This window comes from Tenrec ecaudatus, chromosome 1 (assembly GCF_050624435.1).
Source record: "Tenrec ecaudatus isolate mTenEca1 chromosome 1, mTenEca1.hap1, whole genome shotgun sequence".
Lineage (NCBI taxonomy): Eukaryota > Metazoa > Chordata > Mammalia > Afrosoricida > Tenrecidae > Tenrec > Tenrec ecaudatus.
Window position 1 is genome coordinate 167,948,091 of NC_134530.1, and position 22,177 is coordinate 167,970,267.

The 22,177-nt window shown below is 43.8% G+C and overlaps 1 protein-coding gene across 1 annotated transcript; it reads left to right on the top strand.

Moving 5' to 3' along the window:
- Nucleotides 1-3,568: 3,568 nt before the first annotated feature.
- On the top strand, nucleotides 3,569-14,343 carry LOC142438082 (antigen-presenting glycoprotein CD1d-like). Its single transcript, XM_075540767.1, is given in 7 exon segments — nucleotides 3,569-3,629; nucleotides 3,783-4,041; nucleotides 4,426-4,517; nucleotides 4,520-4,693; nucleotides 6,520-6,798; nucleotides 14,117-14,216; nucleotides 14,322-14,343. Coding segments are annotated over 7 exon segments (987 nt in total).
- Nucleotides 14,344-22,177: the final 7,834 nt, after the last annotated feature.

Consider the following 22,177-nt stretch of genomic DNA (forward strand, 5'->3'; position numbering starts at 1 on the left):
ATAGAATAAAGACAACCAGAGAAGAATCGATGCATTTGAGACGAATGTTGGAAGTACTGTGGACTGCTAAAAGGACAAACTGGCCTGTCTTGGAAGAAGTGTAGCCAGAATGCTCCTTTCAGGCAAGGATGGAAAGACAATCGTACATAACTTGGATGTGTTGTCATGAGAGATCAGTTCCTGGAGAAGGACATCATGTTTGGTACAGGAGAGGGGCACTGAAGGAGAAGAAGGCCCTCAGCAAGATGAGTGGACATAGTGAGTGACTGTAACATGGGTTCAGGCTTAGAAATAATTGTCAGGATGGTGAAGGGCAGGGTTGTGTTTCATTCTGTTGTGCATTGGGTGGCTATGGGTCAGAACCAACTGGGCAGCTAACAACACAAGCAACAACAATATCTGTCATCCACAGCCTTCTGAAAACTGGGGGTTCCCAACTTAAATCTAGTATCACTCCCTCCTTTAGAATAACATTTTATGATATTTATGCTAAATATACATATTTTACATCAATATAGCTATGTTTTAATACACTTATATTTACAATCCTTGGCTCACGCAGGCTGGTGTGCTTCTTCAACTTAAGTGGACTTAGTTGATGCCTCTTAGACGGAGGCTTCGTGAAGACAATGTTTTAAGACCAGAAGTGCTGTTCTTTCTGGTAGTCAGGCACCCTCTAATTTATTCACCACACTTTGCCCCAGAACTCATATGTTGAGTGGTCTCTTTATGAGGGTGAGCATTGAGCAGGGTCACGTCATAATAACTAATTGTACTTATATTGAGGTTAGAACTACGTACAAGTCTAAAATCCATTCATATAGCTATAGTTTAAATATATCACTGCTTCGCTTTAGAGACAGCATTATCATTTTATGATTGAGAACATCAATCACCCCCCCCCTGGAGCATAAGGTAATAAAGCGTGCCATTAATTTAGCCAACGGTATAGAATTAAAAACATTGCTGAGAAAGTTATTCAAGTATAGGCCAACATCAGAGTGTCATACATGGATTCTTGACTTGTGAAGGTTAAAATCTTAAGTGACTGACCAGTATTTACCCAAACAATGGGAGTTGGTGATAAGGTAAAATATTCAATAAAAGTCATTCACTAAGGTAGAGCCTGCATGCCTACCAGATTAATAAAATGACATTGGGTTGGGTTAAATAATCTTATTTTTAAAAAAATTTATATATATATATAAATCATTTTATTGGGCGCTCTTACAATTCTTTTTTTAAACAATTTATTGGGGTTCATACAATTCTTATCACAGTTCATACATATACATACATCAATTGTATAAAGCATATCTGTACAGTCTTTGCCCTAATAATTTTTTTCTCCTCTTTTCTTTTTTTACATTTTATTAGGGACTCATACAACTCTTATCACCATCCATACATATACATACATCAATTGTATAAAGCACATCCATACATTCCCTGCCCCAATCATTCTCAAGGCATTTGCTCTCCACTTAAGCCCCTTGCATCAGGTCCTCTTTTTTTCCCCCTCCCTCCCCTTTCCCTACTCCCTCATGTGCCCTTGGTAATTTATACATCGTTATTTTGTCATATCTTGCCCTATCCGGAGTCTCCCTTCCCCCCTTCTCTGCTGTCCCTCTCCCAGGGAAGAGGTCACATGTGGATCCTTGTAATCAGTTCCCCCTTTCCAACCCACTCACCCTCCACTCTCCCAGCATCGTCCCTCACACCCTTGGTCCTGAAGGTATCATCCACCTTGGATTCCCTGTGCCTCCAGCCCTCATATATACCAGTGTACAGCCTCTGTCCTATCCAATATCTTTCATTTTAAACAAAAAATAGCTTCCTATGTTTTTCTTAAACTGTTGTGGGCCAATATTAAGCTTAATAAGATAGGATGAATAAGGGCTAGCTCCAAGATTCCAGACAAGAGTAAGGGCAGCAATCTATTCTCATTCTACACCGGAGGTTGGAAGAGGGAATGTTAATGTTGGTAGAAAGGGAAGAACCCGTAGAAAGAGACATACTCCCAGGATACCCTCGCATCTTTTCATCTGATTGAGGAGAGGTCACAGAGAGAGGCATAACCAATTCCTAACTGAAAACTCTGATAATGTGCTGGGAGAAGAGGCTCTCAAAACCAGTCAATAGACAACGGACGGAGGTGGAGCTGATTTATATTTTGTTCAAATGGAGTCCTCTGAGCATTCTGGGCAGACTTCCAAAAGAAATCCTTGAGATAAAGACTGAGTTGGAATCAATTGGGAATGGGCAGGGGACAGAGGAAGGAAAGAGTTTTCTCAGTGGAGAGAACTGTTGTGCAAAGCACGGGGAACAGGAGCAAGCACTGTGCTGGAAAGGAGGAACCCGAAAGCCCATCAGCTGGGCTAAGGTACAGAGCAAGTGAGAGATGTGGTAGAAGATATCCTGGGGCCAGCCTGTGGAAACTCTTGTAGGCCCTGCAGGGATTGTGGTCTCTGTCTTGAAAGAGCTATTTCAGGAAACCGGGCAAAAGCCTTAGGTGATTAAGGTGGCGGAGATGGCAGTGAAGGAGCCATGTTCAAAAGCTAATTTAAAAGGAGAGAAAATAAAGAAGAGGTGTCGGTGGGTAGAGCAGATGCCTGGTGCAGATAGTTGTGCTAGGCTGGTAGATAAAGGATGGCACTTCGAACCCATCTTGCGAGGCGACAGAAGAAAACCTGGTGGCTAGTTTCTGTGAGGGTTGCAGATCCCTTCTCCTAACACACAGAGGCAGCACCAGTAGAAATCTAACAGTAGGCAACAGGTTTTGGTTTGGGGATGGCTTCGATAAAGGAGGGAGAAGGAGGTGCTAGGGGGCTATGCAGGGTATGGCTTACAAAGAAGGGACCTTTCCTCCCGGGACACTGAGGTTCTGAACCACGGGACTGGCTGTCTAGTACCCACCGAAATTCTTTCCTGGTTCTGGAAAACTGGTTCCGGTTCTAGGAAACAGGTTCAGGTTCGATGGAGAAGGGGTGAAGGCAGCTAAGGCAGGTTGGAGAGCTGTGGGGTCTGAAGGGGAGAGTCCATGTAGCCTGGCAAGAAGAGGAGTTGACCAAGACAGAGAAGAGAGGGCAACAGAGGGTGCTCTGGGAAAGGGGAAGCGAGGAAGAAGAGGAAACTAGTCCAATCAAGTAGCTTCATCTAAAAACACCCATTGGAACCCAGGGGTATTTCTCTCTCTCTGTTTTCCCCCGCATGTTAACCATGGCTGAAAATGGACCGTAGATACAAGTTGATGCCACGTTTTCAAAACTGAAAACACGTGTGAACACTTCCCGCGGGCTATCCCAAGTTCTTCCTGGAACAGATTCCCGCAAACTGGTAGGGAAACTGACTTACGTTGCAGATTCGGATTAGCTGCTGGGAGGCAGCAGTACACCCCCGGGAAGTGCAGATCTCCCAGCTGGGTGGGTAGTAGGTGCTCTGAGGTCAGAGCAGGAAACACGTCGTCGTCGGGGTGCCTGCTCCAGTGTCAGAGACCTGCGGGCCAGGGCAGAATCCGGGCTCCCATTTCCCAGCGGCTGGCAGCCTGGAGAAGCCTCAGCCTGAGGCCATGGGACTCCGGCTGCTCCTGCTGCTCTGGGGGCTGTCCCAGGTTTGGGCCAGCTCTGAGGGTGAGTGCAGGACGTGGGGTGCGCTCTGGGAGGGCGGCTGGCTGGGAGAAGGGGCGCGCAGGCCAGGCTGGGAATCTGCTGTGCCTGGGCTTGCAGTTTTCCTGCCCTTGGTTCTCCTTCACCTGCTACTCCTTGGCCTTTGCTGTGTCCCAGTCCCTCCAGGGAGTTTCACCTTCCGCGCTCTCCAGATCTCCTCCTTCATCAATAGCAGCTGGGCGCGCACGGATGGCTCCGGGTGGCTGGGGGAGCTGCAGACCCACTGCTGGCCCTACGACTCGGACGCGCTGCGCTTCTTACTGCCCTGGTCCCATGGCAACTTCAGCAGGCAGCAGTGGGAGGACCTGCTTCAGATGCTTCAGTTTTACCGGCTCAGCGTCCAAGGCCTTGTGAATGGATTTATCACAATGCTGCAAGGAGACTGTGAGCGGAGGGGTGGGATCCTGGGCACATACCCAAGCGGGGTCAGAGGACATAGAATTCCACTGGAGAGACTGTCCCACGTGAGGCGGTCCCCTTTTTTCTCCGCCCTCTCGGGAGGATTCCCATTTCTCCCTGGAGATGGTCCACAAGATCCCATTTTCCGTCTGCTCCAAATCGCCCCGCTCCCTACTCCCCCGAACCCTGGGGCGGTTTGACTCTCTCACCTATGGGAGGCCTGAAGTCCGAATCCTCTTGACCTTAAGATTTTGTTTTTCCCTTTTCTGGATGCCCAGAATAATAGTAGCGCCCAGAGACCCGCTTTTCTCCTTGATCCCTTGCGGTCTCTTATACCTCTCTCTGATCTTCATCCGTACACCTCCTCTGATCCCATTGAGATCCAGGTGTCTGCTGGCTGTAAGGTGCGCTCGGGGAGCAAGACAGAAACCTTCCTCCACACAGCCTACCAAGGAAGGGAAACTCTTGGAAGCCAGCTCCAGAGGGCCCCTTTTGGATTCCGGTGATCACCAACGGGCTCAATCTGGATGAAGGGACCACGAAAACGGTGCAGCGGTTGCTCAGTGAAACCTGTCCCCAACTTGCCCTTGGTCTCGTCGAGGCGGGGAAGTCGGAACTGGCGAAGCAAGGTCAGCTTGTCTCCCTTACTCATCCCTTCACCTTGGCTTTCTAGGATTGGTGCCACCCGCCCTCAATGCACCTCTCTCGTCCCCAAACCAAAAGCGGTACTCACTGCCCTCGAGTTGATGTCGATTCATAGCAATAAGTCAGGGCAGAGCTGCTCAGGCGAGTTTCAGACATCCGTAACCCTTTACCGGAGTAGAAAGGCCCATCTTTCTCCCGAAGAGCAGCTGCAGGTAGAACTGCTGACCTTGCGGACTGCAGCCCAATGAGTGACCACTGTATCACCAGAGCTACTCCCTCCTGTGTCCTTTCTGACTCAAGGTGACCCTCTAGGACAGGCTAGAATGACTCCGATGGCTTTCTGATGCTGTGAATCTTTACCACGTGTGGGGGTTCCACCTTCAGGCTCAGCCACCCTATGGCCCCCGTGTCTCCTTAGTCATGTTTATTATCAATTTTAATCAAAGAATACTATGGAATAAATATAGCTGTAAATTCTTTAAGTTCTTCTTGTTGTCGTTGTTAGGTGCTTTCCAACCCATAGCTACTTCATGCAAAGCAGAACTAAACAACGCCTAGTCCTGCCCCCGCGCACAATTGCCCCTCTGCTTGAGCTCCTTGTGGCAGCCACTTTGTCAATCCATCTCCCTGAGGGCTTTTCTCTTCTTCACTGCCCCTCCACTAACCATGATGTCCTTCTCCAGGGGCTGGTTTCTCCTGGAAACATGTCCAACGTATGTAAGACCAAGTCTTATCATGCTTGCCTCTAAGGAGTATCCTCTGTCCTTATTGCTCCCAACACAGATCAGTGTTTGTCTTTTCAGCAGCCTATGGTCCTTTCAATACTCTTCGCCAGCACTACAGTTTAAATGCATTGGTTCTTCTTCAATCTTCTTTATTCAATGTCACATTACATTAGTAACTGAGCAGAGCCATTAAATTTTTTCTCCATTAATTACTACTTCATCCTCAAAATAGTTATTGATACAGGTCTACAGATACTAATTACCACATTATAACAAAAACAGCAGAAAACTTTTTAAAAATTAGCAACAGTGATGACACCCAAAAAACCAAAAGGGTCACTTCCTGGTGTAGTGTGTGCAGAGGAAAGCACATGTTTTGAAGCATCTTTGTATTGGCATCATGAGGACAGCTCTGACATGAGTGCCTCAAACATAACAGCATAGAGTTTTTTCCTTGTAGATACATGTAAACTGGGGTTACAAAAATGCTTGTGTTGCTTTAAGTGCTAGAGGGCTATTCTTATAAAACTAATAAATTTCCATGGAAACACTGCACACAAAGTTAATAGGCACTGGCTCTGACAGTGTCAGCTGACGCAGCCCCCACCCCTCACTCACCCTCGGGTCTCTTCTATCCTGCACTCTGAGAGACTCTGTCTAGGGCATTTTCATTTCGCTGTTCTTATCCCTTTAAGCAACAGAAGAAGATAAAGGCCCATGAGGGGCTGGAGACATGGTGAGGATTCTCCTTTATTCTGTAGATATTGAGCACTTACTAAACCCAGGCTGTACTCGGCTGCAAAGATTTAGTCTCAGAAGTCCTATGTAGGGTGGCTATGAGTTGAAACTTACCTGATGGCAATGCGGTTGGCACTACTTCCTACTTCCCACTCTCTCACCTGGGGTCAGAGGAATGGGAATGCCCATCAGGGCAGACTTTCCCAGAGAAGTTCACACAACCGATGAAAGCTATGAGGGGCTTCATGTCCAGAAGTGAAAACATGCGAAGTTTGGAGCTTATTCTAATCCAGGGAGCAGAGTCTGCACGTTAAGATGTCTCCTCCCTCCCCTTTTTTTTTGTACAGAGAAGCCTGTGGCCTGGCTGTCCAAGGGCCCCACTCCTGGTTCTGGCCATCTGCTTCTAGTGTGCCACGTCTCTGGATTCTACCCAAAGCCTGTGTGGGTGATGTGGCTGAAGGGGGAGCAGGAGCAGCCTGGCTCTCGGCGAGGTGATGTGCTGCCCAATGCTGATGGGACCTGGTATCTCCGTGTAACCCTGGATGTGGTGGCTGGGGAGGATGCTGGCCTGTCTTGCCGAGTGAAGCACAGCAGTCTCGGTGGCCAGGACATTGTCCTCTACTGGGGTGAGAAATAACGTGGATTCAGCTGGAAATGGGAGGTGGTACTTGGTGTTACTGGGAGAGCTGGGAAAGGGATAGGGCTTTCCAGGGATGGAGTTTGACAGAGAGGAGCTTCAGAGATGAGGATCCCAACCAGGAGGGATGGGAGAAGGGCTCGCATATACAGGAAGGAGCAGGATGAAGGCCTGAAACTCAAGAAGGATTGAGATAAGATTCTCCATAACGCAGTGGGTGAAAAACAAGCAACCGGGAAGACAGACTCCAAGATCCTGAAGTAAGCTGCCACCCGAGTTCCAGAGGAATGTCATCCTCCTGGATCAGGGACCTTGTTTTCCTCCTGCTGCCATTTACGTGAGGGCTTTCAGGAACAGAACTTTATTTGTTCCCAACTTAGAAGACTAGAAGCCTGAATCAAGGCATCCAGGGAAAGGCTCTCCTTCTGCTCTGGGGGAAGGTCTTTGTCTCAGCTTCTGTAGCTCCAATGTTCCTTGGCAGCTCTCAAGGGGCATCTGTCTTCAGTCATAAGCTCTATGATTCCTTGAACAGATTATTCCTTAAACTTCAGAAGACTTCAGTCTGAGGGCACACTGCACACTAAGATGGCCTCATTAGCATCACGAAACCCCCGTTCCCACGTAGGATTGCATCCACAGGTGTAAGGGTTACAATTCCAACATCTCATATTTTAGGGGGACCCATTTCAAGCAAACAGAAGGAGATGAAGGGCTTTAGAAAGACAAATTAACCTAGATATGAAATGAGGGTTCACCCCCATAAAGGTTCACAGCCTTGGAACCCCAAAGGGACAGTTCTGCTCTGCCCTATGTGGTCGAAAGGAGTTGAAATGGAGGGCAGGGAGAGTTTTTTTCCCTAAAGCATTTTATTAGGGGCTTATAAAATTCTTATCACCATCCATCCATCCATCCATCCATCCATCCATGTGTCAAGCACATTTGTACATTTGTTGCCATCATCATTCTCAAAACATTTGCTTTTTACTTGAGCCCTTGGTATCAGCTCCTCATTTTTCTGCCTCCCTCCTTACTCTCCCCTCCCTCACGAACCCTTGATAATTTATAAATTATTATTATTTTTTCATATCTTGCCCTGTCCGACGTCTCCCATTCACCCACTTTTCTGTTGTCCGTCCCCTAGGGAGGAGGTCACATGTAGATCCTTGTAATCGGTCCCCCTTTCCAACTCACCCTCTCTACACCCTCCCAGTATCGCCACTCTCACCACTGGTCCTGAAGGGATCATCTGTCCTGGATTCCCTGTGTTTCCAGTTCCTGTCTGCACCAGTGTACGTCCTCTAGTCTAGTCAGATTTGTAAGGTAGAATTGGGATCATGATCCTGGGGGGAGGAAGCATTTAGGAACTAGAGGAAAGTTGTATGTTTCATTGTTGCTACCGGCAGGGAGAGTTTTACAAGAAACAAACCAAAATACAGTTTTTCTGGGCAAACTCCAACCTCCAGTCTTCCGGTTAGCAGCTGAGCATGCTAGCTGTTTGCGCCACTCAGGGACTTAAGTGCTCCTTGTCTCAGGAGCTTTGGTGGCACTGTTGGGTTAACAAGCCACCGGCATTTCTGGTGGGACAAGATGAGATCCTCTTACACATGAAAACTTTTACAGACCCAGAAACTTTATATAGGGAATCAACTCGATGGCAGTGGCTTTGTTGGTTTGTTTGCTTTGCTGTTTGGGCAGAGCACGCTGCATACATCATCATCCTTATATTTTTTCCCCAAACAAAACTTTTTGTGAATTGGGTGAAGGTTACCAGGGATCATCAGTTTTACTTTCAGTAATTCATATACTTTTTGTTCCCTCTTATTCTCTGCTACACCACTCCCCCCCAACCCCCCCCCCCCCAAGCTCCTCCTTTGTCTTTGGGCAAATGCTGTCCTCTAGACCCCACACGATCGATCGCTTATAATTCATCCATTCCTTTACAGTTAATTACCTAAGGCATGTGCACCTCCCAGCACTGGTGCACCTCCCAGCACTGGTGCACCTCCTAGCACTGGTGCTCCCTTATAGACCTCTCTGTTGTCTGGCTGAGCATTGAGTCTTGGGTGAGTTCGGTTCTAGTTTCAAAGGATGGCCCAGGGCCATGTTGGAGGTTTCACCAGTCTCTATCTCACAAGCAAGCCTTTTAACAAATGCATTTTAAAAATCTGTGAATTAGTTGGGGGGTTATATGCTTGATCATCAACATCAACTCTGTATCCAACAGTACAAACTACCCCCCTATGCCTCCCCTGTGTTCTAGCCCCCCCCCCCTCCTGATTTCTCTTTTCCCTCTCATGAGCTCTATCCTTCCTCTCACCGAAGCTAATCCCTGTCACCCTTCTAGTCTATTGCTGCATCCTCCCGCCTTTGCCCTCCCTTCTTCCCTGGGGAAGCCCCACAGTCTGTTCCTTTGGGTGTGCAAGTTTTTACCCTTAGAGTAGAGGTCTTAGATGGTGTTTGTCTTTTTGTCATCTACTCATTTCATTCAGAGTAATGTTCTCCAAGTCTATACATGCTATGAGGTGTTTTATGGTTTCATTCTTGGTTTTTGGTGATGCATACTATTTCAGTGTGTGTGTGTACTGAAGTTTCTTCATACACATTTCTACTATGGGCATTTGGGCTATTTCCAACTTCTGGTTATTGTGCACAGTGCTGCCATGCACAAAGGAGTGCATACTTTTCTCTGTGTTATGGCTCGTACTTCTTAGGTAACATACTCAGCAGAGGTATTGCTGGCTTATATGGAATTTCTATTCTCAGTGGTTTGAGATAATACCATATCATTTCCCACCATGGTTGTATGTGGGAAACAGAACCCGGAAGAGAGTGCATTTGGACAAATTCTCTACATTCGTATGTTAAGTAGTCTTGGAGTGCAGGGCTCCCGCGGAGGGAGATTTTCACATTCGTGGGTTGGAGATACATTCCAGTCACCTTCTCCCAAGTAAAAGTTATGCCCCACGATGTTCCCCTGTAATAATGCTATTCTTAAGGTGCTTGCAAGCACATGGTTGCTGTTATACATGCTTGAAGACAACTGCTTGAAGGCTTCTTGTTGAAAGTTGTCTGCAATCAGACATAATTGTCTGCCCCACCCTAAGGAGGGCCCCCTCGCCTCTGATAAGGATCATAGGTTATTCCACTAGAGAAGAGCTCAGAGACACCCAAAGTCAAACGAGCACAGAGACAACCAACGTTAGGCTGCCATCTCGACTCTAGAGCCCACCCATCTTGTTACATATATACCTTCTTGTCACCTCTAGTATCTCCCCCTCCTATTGCGTGTACACCCCCAGCTTGTCCCCCACATGTTACGTCGTGTATACCTCTAATATAAACCCTTCCTGTTATGTATGTGCTTACCAGAGCTTGCATGCCTGAGATTATATAAACTCATGAGAGAATGCATTACTGCCTCATTCTGGTTCTCATCGTCATGGAAGAGGTGAGTCCTTGCATGCCTTGTCTCATGTCTTTTTAGTTTTCCCCTTCAATCACACAGCCGCCCCCTTAGGACCCATCTGGATGTGGGGCTGGATCCCACAGTTGTACATGTTTACAGACCCACCAGCAGTGTCTGAGTGCGTGTTCCAATCTCTCAGGGGTCCTCAAACTTTTTAAACAGGGGGCCAGTTCACTGTCCCTCAGACCCGTTGGAGGGTCGGACTATAGTTAAAAAAAAACAACCCTATGAACAAATTCCTATGCACACTGCACATATCTTATTTTGAATTAAAAAAAAAACAAAACGGGGCAAAAACACCTGGCAGGCTGGATAAATGTCCTCAGTGGGCCGCATGTGGCCCGCGGGCCGTCGTTTGAGGACCCCTGCTCCATATCCTCCAGCATTTGCTGTTTTCTTTTTGAATAGGGCTGTCATTGTCGGTGTAAGGTGATAGTTCATCGTTGTCTTGATTTGCCTCTCCTGGGCGGCTAAGGATCATGAGCACTTTTCACATGTTTGTTAGCCATTTGGATTTCCTTTTTGGTGAACTGCCTGCTTATGTCATTTGCTCACTTTTTACTTGGGTTATTCATGTGCTGGTTCGATTTTATGTCAACTTGTACCTGGATGAAAGTGTCGAAGTGGAGCCCAAGCAATCAATTCTATCAGCTTGATAATACCTCCTTGGGGATGTGGCCTTTTTATAGGAGGGACACTGGGAAACTCTGCTTTCCTGCTGGCTTGGATTCTTTGTCTGCCTCCAGGAGGTCCCATGTGGGTGCCCTGCCATGGCCCCACCGGCCTTTGATCCATGTCCTCTGCACCTATCAGCCTCTATTTCTCTGCTTCCACTTGACCTCTCTACTTCATCAGCATGCTGCGATGTGAGTCTGAGGGTTCCAACTAGCAATGGACCCACGGACTGGGCTAGGACCCACGGACTAGGCAACGACCCACGGACTGGGCTAGGACCCACGGACTGGGCTATGACCCACGGACTGGGCTAGGATGCTTTCTTATTACTTCTTGCTATAAAGTCCCTGCTTTATTTGAGTGTCATGGTTTTGTTTCTCTGGACAACACAGCCTAATACAATTTAATTTTTTCTTTTTGAGCTATTGCAGTTTTCTGTAGATTTTGGGTAATCTCTTTTTTTTTTTGTTTTTTGATTTTGGGTAATCTCTTGATGAGTCTCTTATTTGTTGTGTCCTTGCTCAAACTTGGTCGCAGTGTGTGGGTTCTCTTTTGATTCATTTGATGAAGTTTTCTGAGGTGCAGAAGTGTCTCAGTTTTAGTAGGCCTCAGCCATTCACTTTGTATAACACTGTGCGTGCTTCTTTCACTGTGTTCGACAATATGTCTGTGACCTGCAATGGGGCCCTTAAAGTGTATCCGTATTTTTTCATTGATGATCATTATAGGTCTTTGGTCCATCTTGAGCTTGTTTCTGTACATGGAGTAAAGTATGGGGTCTGTTTCATTCTCTTACAGGTAGAGATACAATTTTGCCAGCACCATTTCCTGCAGAGACTATATCTTGCCCATTTAAAGTTTTCCCCTTGTTAAAGATCAATCGCCTGTAGGTGGATGAATTTATTTCTGGGGTTTCTAGTTCCATTGGTCTATGTAGCTATCACTGTTCAAATACCAGGCTGTTTGGCTACTGTGGCTCTGTAGGTTTTGTAGTTAGAGACTTCCTATTTAGTTCTTCACCTGGACCTCTTAGTAATTGGTTCAAACAATGGAGTTGGGATCTAGATTGGAATTGAGTTGTATTTGTAGATTGCTTTGGGTAACATTGACATTTGTATAATGTTAAGCCTCTCTATTGAACATGGGGTATTTTTCCATTTATGAAAATCTCTTGTTTTCTGTAGCAGTGTTTTGGTGTTTTCTTTGTACAATCATATTGTTTCTCTAGTTAGGGTTATTCCTAAGTATTTTCTCTTTTGTGTGGTTAGTGTAGATGCTATTGCTTTCATGATTTCTTTTTTAGCACTCTCTTCATGAGTGTACAGAAAGCTGAGAGATTGTTGTGTATTAATCCTGTATCTTGCTATGTTGCTGTATCTTTCTATTGCTTCCAATTTTTTTAAAACTGAATCTTTGGTTAAAATCATTTCATCTGTAAATAGTGAGAATTTCACTTCTTTAAAGCCCACTCGGTTAGTCTGATTTCTTTCTGTGGAGTAATGGTTCTGGGTATGACTTCCATCACAATGAGGCATAAAAGGGGTGCTAAGGGGGCATTTCAGTTTCTGTTCACAGGGGAAATGCTTTCGTTGTTTTTCCATTAAAAAATGGCCTTTATTATTTTGAGAAATTTCACTTCGATTCCTATTTAGCGTTTCTTTTTTCTTAAACCAATAATAGGTGTCGGATGCTGTGATATGCTTTTTTCTGTATTAATTGATATGATCATGTGGTTCTTATCTTTTGTTTTGTTTATGTAGTGAATAACATTGCTTTTCTTATGTGTAACCATCCTTATGTATGTTATGAATCTCAATCATGGTGTATTATTATTATTTGATATATTGTTGAATGCTGTTGCCAGAAATTTGTTGGGAATTTTTGCATCCATGTCTAAAAGGAATATTGGGCTACAGTTTTCTATCCTTGTGGTGTCTTGGCTTGGTTTTGGTATCGGGTTATACTTGTATCATAAAACAAGTTTGGGAATTTCCTGTTCTTGTCTACATTCTGGAAGAGTCTCTATCTTCTTTGGGTACTTGGTGGAACTCTAGGGAATCTGTCTGTTTCGGAACTTTTCTTGATTGGAAGTTTTTAAGCGACAGGCTATGGTTCTTATTTTGTTCTCCCCCATCAAAGTTGGATTTATTGACAATGCTATTCTTTTAAAAACTCAGCCACCAAGAGTGTGTGTGTGAGCACATGTGTGTGTTCTCACGAATAGTAGGAGGTACAAGCAGTAAGGGTGATTCCAAGCCTCACACAATTAACATAACCCATTTAAGCTGTGAGGCATCTCAATTCATTTTTTTTACGGGACAGTAATATATTTCTTCTTTTGTTATGTGTTGGTTGAGGTGTTCTATGTCGGGCTGTGTTAATTTGGGTAGGTGGTTTGTTTCCAGAAATGTGTTCATTTCATCGTTTGAAATGTTTTCAAATTTGTTGGAGCCCAGACTTTCAGAGCAATGTGTTATTATTCCTTTTATTTCACTTGGTTCTATTCTTCATATTGCCATCTTTTTCTTTTCCTTTGTTAAGTTTGTCAGTGTTTTGACAATTGTTTTTAAAGCTTTCAAAGAACAACTTTTGGTTTTGTTGATTTTTCTATTGTTTTTCTGATTTCCAACCCGTTTATTTCTGCTCCGATCGCGTGATTTCTTTTCTCCGGATGGTTTCAGGTTTATTTGGGTGCTATTCTAGTTGTTGAAGATTCCGGGCAAAGGTGTTGACTTTGGTCTTCCCCTCTTTCTTTTCCATGTGTGTTGGTGCTGTGTCCCAGCGGCTTTGGTATGCCGTGCTTTTATTCTCGTTTGCTTCAAGGACTTTTACAATTTCATGTCTTGCTTCATCTATTACACAATCATTTTAAAGTAATGTGTTATTCAGTTCTCAAGTCCTTTATTTTTGCCCTTGTTTTATAGCATTGTGGTCTGAGAAAACAGAGTGGAGAATCACAGTATTTTAAAATTTACTTAAAGTGAACTCAATTAGGGTGCCTGAACCCAGGGAGAAGGTGTGGGGAAATCAACTTTAGGAGGACTAGCAAGCAGGCCTTTTAAATGGGGGAGGGGCTAAGAAGCACGTGGTACCTTCACAAGTGCTCACACCAGGGATCTGGACATAGGGAGGGCTTTATGGTGACAACACTGTGTGTTCTCCAAAGAGGCTGGGAGTCGCGTCTCTGTGGGCTGGATCATCTCGGCAGTAGTGGTGTTCCTCCTGGCGCTCATTCTAGGCTTCATGATGTGGCGTAAGAGGCTTTGGTGAGTATCCTCTTTCCACCTTCTCTCCCAATACCTCTTCCCATTTTTTTCTTTCCTGTACTCCCTACCCCTCTTTTCCTCACTGATCTTTCGCTTCTCTCACAGCTTCTATGAAGACATCCTGTGACCATCGTTGCTGCATCTGCCTCTCTGGAACTCAGGACCTCTCGTTCCCAAGACTTCATCTCTGGTCTGCTTAGGGGTTGAGGGAGAATTAGAAAACAAATTAGAAGGCAGATCTGGTCACGTTCTTTTAACATTTAAAAATCAAAATCTGAAAGCCAAAGAAATTCTTTGATAATGCGATATCAAGTAACGTACCCACGAGGGACAAGCAGGAAAAACTGATGTGAGCGCAGTATGATGGACTGCTTTTATAGGCCTTTCTTACTATGATCTGTAACTCTCATGAAATGACTGTGTGGGAATATGCAAATGAGATGTTTCATATTCATGAAGAAGATTGGATAGCTTGCTAACAATGCAAATAAGGTTCACAGCACCTTTGTAGGAGGAGGACCGTGTAAATAAAGTGTATGGAACCCTAACCATGGGATCGATTAGTTTTGCCAGTGCACTAGGCCTAAAATGTGCCTTCCCAGATGTCAAAAGTTGGGACTGCACTTCCACCCAGAAGAGATGTAAAACCTATTAGACTTAGGAGACAGAGAGAGGTATAACACCTGAGGAAGTGCAAGATGGTGAGAAGTGGGGCAAACATAGAAGAGCACTGGCAGAACCAGGAAACTACCTGGAGATGGTGCAGTGGGCTTTTCAGCCTATGGAGTGAGAAAGCAAAGCAACTTCAGGCCTATGCTTGCTGGCAGAGTAGGATGCCTCCAGGCCACGAGTCGGCAGCGCTAAAGAGATTTGTAATACATATACCAAAGGACTGAGGCTTAGCTGACTCAAGAGGCCTAAGAGCCACAAGGTGTGGAGGGCTGAGAAGGCAGGGGCTAGGGAAAAGCCTACGGTCTTGGATGAGAAGCTTTCCTAACTTGAGAATTGCATCCTGAGTTGTTCTTGATCTTAATTGCAACTTGCTATTTTCCTAATAAACTCCATCATTGTGAACATTTTTTGGGTTCTGTGTTGCTATTTATAATGAATCCTGAAGCCCAGCAGTGAAGTAGAGACTGCCATGGGAGGGACAACTAGTGTCAGAACTGAATAAGAGGTTGGAGAAAAGAAGTATATTTAACTTCCACTTCATAGGAATCGGCCTTTGGCTGATGCTGATGCGCTCTCCCCCTCTTGAAGTTGAGATAGGATACCTCCATCATGACATTTTTACAGGTAGATTTTGTAAACAATATCTAACATATTTCATCATTATATGATAATTTTTATCCTTTAGTTCATGATTTTTAGTTCGTACATAGCTATTTTTCTTTTTAAAATCATTTTATTGTGGGGCTCTCACTCCTCTTATAAGCCATTAATTATTGACGTATCTGGGGTTTATGAGCACTCATTAGTTTGAAGGCTCATGGGGAGAGCTCGCATCTCTCAGCATAGAGCTGCACTTATGTTACGCTTTATCACAAGCAGGGTACAGTGAGAAGCAGCAGGAAAAAGATCTCCATGGATGAAGGTCAGAGAAATGTCAAAGGCTTTCAGTCTTCCTTCTTTCTATCTTAGTGCCACAAACCCTCCTTTCTCTTCCGCTGTGGACACACATAGGAGATGTCTCTAATCGTGGACGCTCACTTGAGGATTAGAGTCCGACGTTCTCAAAGGGCGCTGGGCAGTCATGCAGCGGCTATGTTATCTGCTGTGTCTCAAGCCAGCTATCAATGCACGTGATACATCTTTATGTGTACTTTAACCCCGGAGACAGGTTGGTTAGTTTTTACTTGCCTCGGGCCTGTAAGGAACTTTGGAGATCTAGAGGGTTATGCATTGGACTGCGAACCTCAACCGTTTAAAACGTCTTTCTGCTCTTCTGGAGAAAGATGAAGCTCTCTACTCACGTACAGATTTATACAAAAGTTTAACTGCTAGGCAGCAGCTGTACTCTATTCTGTAGTGTCACTGTGAGTCAGAATGGACTCAATGGCTGTTGGTTCATAGTTAGACATATCCCATAACATCACCAATCAGCAACTATGTGGACATTTTAGGAATTTAGCTTTCAGCGTTTAATCGAGGTTATTGCCATTCCTACAGGGACAAGCAAGAACTGAGTAAAAGAGACTTACTGCATTAACTCTGAGTATATTTGGATTTATTCATTTAAAATTTTTCTTTTATCTCCCTTTCTCTGTTTTCTTATACGTTTGAAGATTGTTGAATTGTGCAATTGTTTATTAAAAAAATCTCTACTTGTTTGAAACTTACATTGTAAGTTAGCTGCTCTTGAAATTTTGCAACTTATATATGACGTAACCAAGTTTTAAATTAAAATCTTGATTCCCTCCCAAATATGAAATATGTTAGGATATTTTTGTGGGGGACCAGACTTTACAACTAAATGGGTCTGAAGAGGCAGTTGTGTGGTTGAAGACTAAATTAAAGAAATATCCGACAAGGGCTCACTTCTTCCATGAAGACCAGAGTCAGAGAGGCGGCAAATGTATTCTCTCACAAACTTCTATAACCTTGGGCGTGCAAACCATGTCATACACATATGTACCAGGAAGGGGATGGGCTAGGGGTATCCATGCTACCGGAAGGAGGCATACTAAGGAGGTACAGGGGGCATACCTGTGTGAGGAAGGCACATTCGTAACAAGACAGGCAGATTCTAAAGTAAAGATGGCAACTTAACCTTGCTGGTCTCTGAGCTGGCTTGACCTTAAGTGACCCTGAGCTCCTCTTCAGGGGAAGAATCTGTGATCCTGATCAGAAAGGAGTGGACCGTGCTTAGGGTTAAATGGTCAGATTGCTTTTGGTGGCAGATAATCTTCAGGCAGACAGCATTCAAGCTGTTACCCTTTCAGATGATAGCAGCAACTACGTGCTTGCAAACAGCACCTTAAAATGGGCATTATTACAAGGGTGGGTGGGGGTATTGTGGGACTAACTTTTACTCAGAAGAATGAGATTGGGATGCATCTCCAACTCACAACTGAGAGTCTCAACCTCCCAGATTCCTTAAAATATGAGCGGAGAGAATTTGTCTGCATGTACTCTTTTCCCGGATCTCAGTTTACACACACTTTATTGATTGTATGCTAATCAAATTCAGACCATCACTATATATTGCTTTGTGCTTGTTATTAACTGTATGCTTATGATGTGTCCCTGCTATTTTACAACTAAGTGCTCATTTTATTTGTTTCTTATTCATTATTACACCTGAGACAATCCTTCTTGATAATTTTCATCTTTTTAAAAGATGTTATTAAAAAATAAAAGATGTTATTATTATTTTTCATCTTCTTGATTCATAGTCTTCAGAATTTTCTTCAGAATGGTCCTCTTAGTGGTTGATAACCTGTTTTTGTGTATATAGACATATCCTTATTTTACCCTAATTTTTTATTGTAAAAATTCAAATCACACATAATTGCCAGCCTAACGTTTCCACAACTTGGTGACACCAATTAGGTTGATTGTGTTGTGGAAGCATCAACAATATGCCCGTCAAAGTTTGCTTTCACTTTTTGAGCATCAGTTTTCCTGGATAAACAAAACTAAATTGAGTGTTGTCTTTTCCTGATGCTTTGAAGATGTTACTTCACTGTCTTTACTCCCCATTATTATTATGATTTTTTTTTAACAAAGAACCAAAAAGCTGGTTTATTAGATGTTTAGCCAACGGAGCATCCTTCCAGTAACTAAGACTGTTTTTAATGAGTGCTGGAATTATCTTTTTCTTTAAAAAATTTTTTAGCAGTTTAATTGGCCTGTAATGCACATACAATTCAATAGTTCAATCATATTAAAAAGAGTTGTACCATCATTACCATAATAAATTTTAGAACATACTCTTCCTTGTTCCCTCACCTCTAAATTTTGGGGATTATCCATTTTTTTCTTTTTTTTCTCCCCCATCATTTTTGTTAAGCAATGTGCTATCATATTGTATTAGTCTGGGTAGACTAGAGAAACAAATTCATAGACTCTTGTATAAGAAAGAGCTTCATATACAAGAGCAACTGACTAGTTAGAAAACATCCCAGCCCAGTCCAGATTAAGTCCATAAATTGGATATTAGCCCATATGTCTGATACAAATTTATAAGGTCCTCTTCAGACTCACAAAGCACATGCAATGACGCCGAATGCAGAAAGATCACAGGCAAGTGGGTGGGAAGTCTTTTGGATCCAGTGTGGGTAGAGGCATCGCAGTGCTGGCAGGGTCTCCACGTGGCTTCTCCAGCTCTGAGGGCACCGGCTATATCAGCATAATGCCATGTCTTGTCGGTTGAGCACCTGCCAGGGAGTGAGTTGAGAGATAAAGAGGGTCTCTCACCTCCAATGAGGAAATATAGGAGTTCCCAGAATCCTCAGGGGAAGGCCATGCCCACCCAGAGGCCTCATTGGCTCTATCATTATTGACAAGCTACGCTCCACCCCTTCACTCATAATCCTCTCAAATTGACAACAGCTTATCTAACTGGCCCACATAACCTTTCAGACTCCTTTTCATGGTTTTCTAATGTTAATATCACATAGATTTATTTTTTCTTAGCCTTTTTTGGGGGGCTTCCTGTGTTGGTGATTTCAATCTTTCACTATTTCTGGAAAACTTATATTCTAATGTCCATTTAAGGAACACTGGTGCCATAATTATTTCATTTTGGAAATGCTAAGAGGGGGTCTTCTCTGCTCCACAGGGTCACTATGAGTTGGGATCAATTTGAGGACAGTGTATTTGGATGGGTGGCATACATGTTTGAATATTTGACTGCTACCCAGAAGGTTGGAGGTTCAATTCACCTGGAGAACTCACCATTGAGTAAATCTACTGCATAAGAGCTCTTTAAATGTTGGAATGAAAGGCTGTGACTCAGGCTAAGGGGTGCCTGGCACAAGCCATGGCATTTTCAATTGCCTCATATGCATGTGAAAGTTCGACATTGAATAAGCAAGGCCAGAGAAGAATTAGTGCATTTCAATTGTGGTGCTGGCAAAGAATATTGAAAGTACCATGGGCTGCTGAAAGAATAAGCAAATATGCCTTGATAAAGTACAGCAAGAAAGCTCCTTAGAAGTAAAAATGGCGAGACTTTGTCCCACATACTTTGGATATGTTGTCAGGAGAGGCCAGCCCATGGAGATGTACATCATGTTTGGTAAAGCAGCTGGGCAGCAAAAACAAGGAAGATCTTTAACAAGATGGATCGATACAATGGTTGAATTGATAGGTTTGAACATAAAAATAATTGTGAGGAGGCATTGGACTGGGCAGTATTTCATCCTGTGTACACAGGACCACTAAGTGTTCAAACTGACTTGAAGACACCTAAGAAAAACAACAACAACAACAACAGAGACACTCTGAGAGAAAAGACCTGGTTCTTTGTTTCCATATGATCACATTTGAGAGAGTGGGTTGACTATGAGTCACAAATGACCCTATGGCAACTCACAATAACAGTAAATGTCTATTCAAACAGTTCCTCTCCTCTATTAACTTCATTTTCTTTTCTTTCTTTCCTTGAGGAGTGGCTAGGTGGGGATTTTAGTCACATATATCAGAAATTTTTGTTAACTTTCACATTTTTCCCTTACATTTCTTAGTTCTTCTTATATAAATTTACATCTGAGGAGGAGTATTTTAAGACGTAGATCTTGATGTGACAAATAACCTCTAGCTAAGGTCTGAGCTAATGAGGAAAGCTAATCAACAGGCTGCAACATACAGATGACACAATCTCACTTGCTGAAAGCGCGGAGGACTTGAAGCACTTGCTGATGAAGATTAATGATAGGAGTCTTCAGTATGGTTTACAACTCAATGTAAAGAAGACCAAAATATTCACAAATAGATTAATAGGTCACATCATGGTAAATGGAGAAAAGGTTGAAACTGTCAAGGATTTCGTTTTGCTTGGATCCACAGTCAAAACTCATAGCAGCAGCCAAGGGTTCAAAAGATGAGTTGCATTTGGTACAGAAAAGGACATCATATTTGGTAAAGTAGAGGGGAGTAGAAAAGAGGAAGGTGCATGTTTTTGTCCCGGTTGATTAGAGAAACACATTCAGACACACCGATATGTAATAGAAGACTTTATATCAGAGAGCAATCGTACATTAGGAAAACATCCCAGCCCAGTCCAGATCAAGTCCATGAGTCCTATATTAGCCCACATGTCCAAACCAGTCTATAAATTCCTCTTCAGAGACACACAACACATGCAATGATGCCGAATGCAGGAAGATCACAGGCCAGTGGGCGGAAAGTCTTGTGGCTCCAGTGGTGGTGGAAGCAGCTCGTCTCAGTGCTGGCATGGGTCTCCATGTGGCTCCTCCAGCTCCAGGGCTCTGGGTCCTTCAATGCAGCAGCTCCATGTGTTTTGTCAACAGGAATGTCTCACAGAGAGTGGGTCTGGCTTCCAGTGAGTCATTTGTCTCCATCACACCTCCTAATGAGGTCATCACGCTGCAACCTAGTTGACAGGCTAAATTCCACCCCTTCACTCTTCATAGTCTCCAGTTGACACCAGACTATGTAACCGCCAAAGCCCTCAAAGAGAAGGATTAACAAGGTAGCTGCAACAATGGGCTCACGCATAATAACAATCGTGAGGATGGCACCGGACAGTGTCTCATTCTGCTGTCACTATGGGTTAGAAACAACTCAATGGCACCTAACAGCAACAGCAACAAGGTCTAACCTTGTCAAACGTGATGCCATATTGTACTTTTCTGTTATAAAATCAGCTTGTAACCTCTGTAACATTTCCATTGTACTTTTGATTTAGACAAAAGCAGTTCTAAAAGCACAATTCAGTTTGCTTGCTTTTCGGTTGTTGTTAGGTGCTGTCAAGTTGGTTCCCGTTCATAGTGGTTCTGGGTACAACGGAACAAAACCCTGCCTGGTCGGTGCCATCCTTAAAATTATTGTTACATTTGAGCCCATTGTTGTAGCCACCATATCAATCCATCTCATTGAATGTCTTCCTCTTTTTCCTTACCTCTCCACTATCCCAGTATCCCAAGTATGGTGTCTATCCTGATAACTTGTCCACATAAGTGAGCGGTCCTCACTGTCCTTGCTTCCAAAGAGCATTCTAGCTGTATTTCTTCCAAGGCAGATTTTTGTTGTTGTTGTTCTTTGAGCAGCCAATGGTACTTTCAATATTCTTCATCAGCATCGCAATTCAAATGCATCGGTTCTACTTTGGTCTTCCTTACACAATGTCGAACGTTCACATGCATATGTAGTGATTATAAACACCATAGCTTGAGTCGGCCACGCTGGAGTTCATTTGATATCCTGAACATTGTTTCTATGAGCAATGATTGTGGAGCCAAGCAAGCCAAAATCTACAGGCATGGAGGCATTTGCAACACATAATTTGGGAAGGATTATCCAATCTCCAACTACAACTATGATCGTTAAGTTTAGTGTCAACTTGACCAGGCTCCTCAGTGATCTGGAAGGTAAGACCTAGTTATTCCCCATCATGTGATCTACTATAGTGTAATCATGATCTAACTACTGGTCCAGTTGTGAGGATTTTCCTTTCTGTACATTACCTTGAGTTGCCATCCACCAGTTAGTACTTCAGATCTCCCAGCTTTCACCAAGCAAGGTTGTGTTATCGGTACATCACAGGTTGTTAATAAGCCCTTTAAAAGCCTGGCTGCCAAGATTTCTTCACATACTCCAGCTTATCAAATGACTTGTTCTACTGAAAAATTATGGTGGTTGATAAAGGTCTGATGCACACCATCTCTGGTTTTACATCACACCCAATAATTTTGCTCCGAATGATTGCCTCTTGGTCAGGATCCACATGAGCATTATTGGGTGTTCTGGAATGCTCTTCTTCCCAATGCTATCCA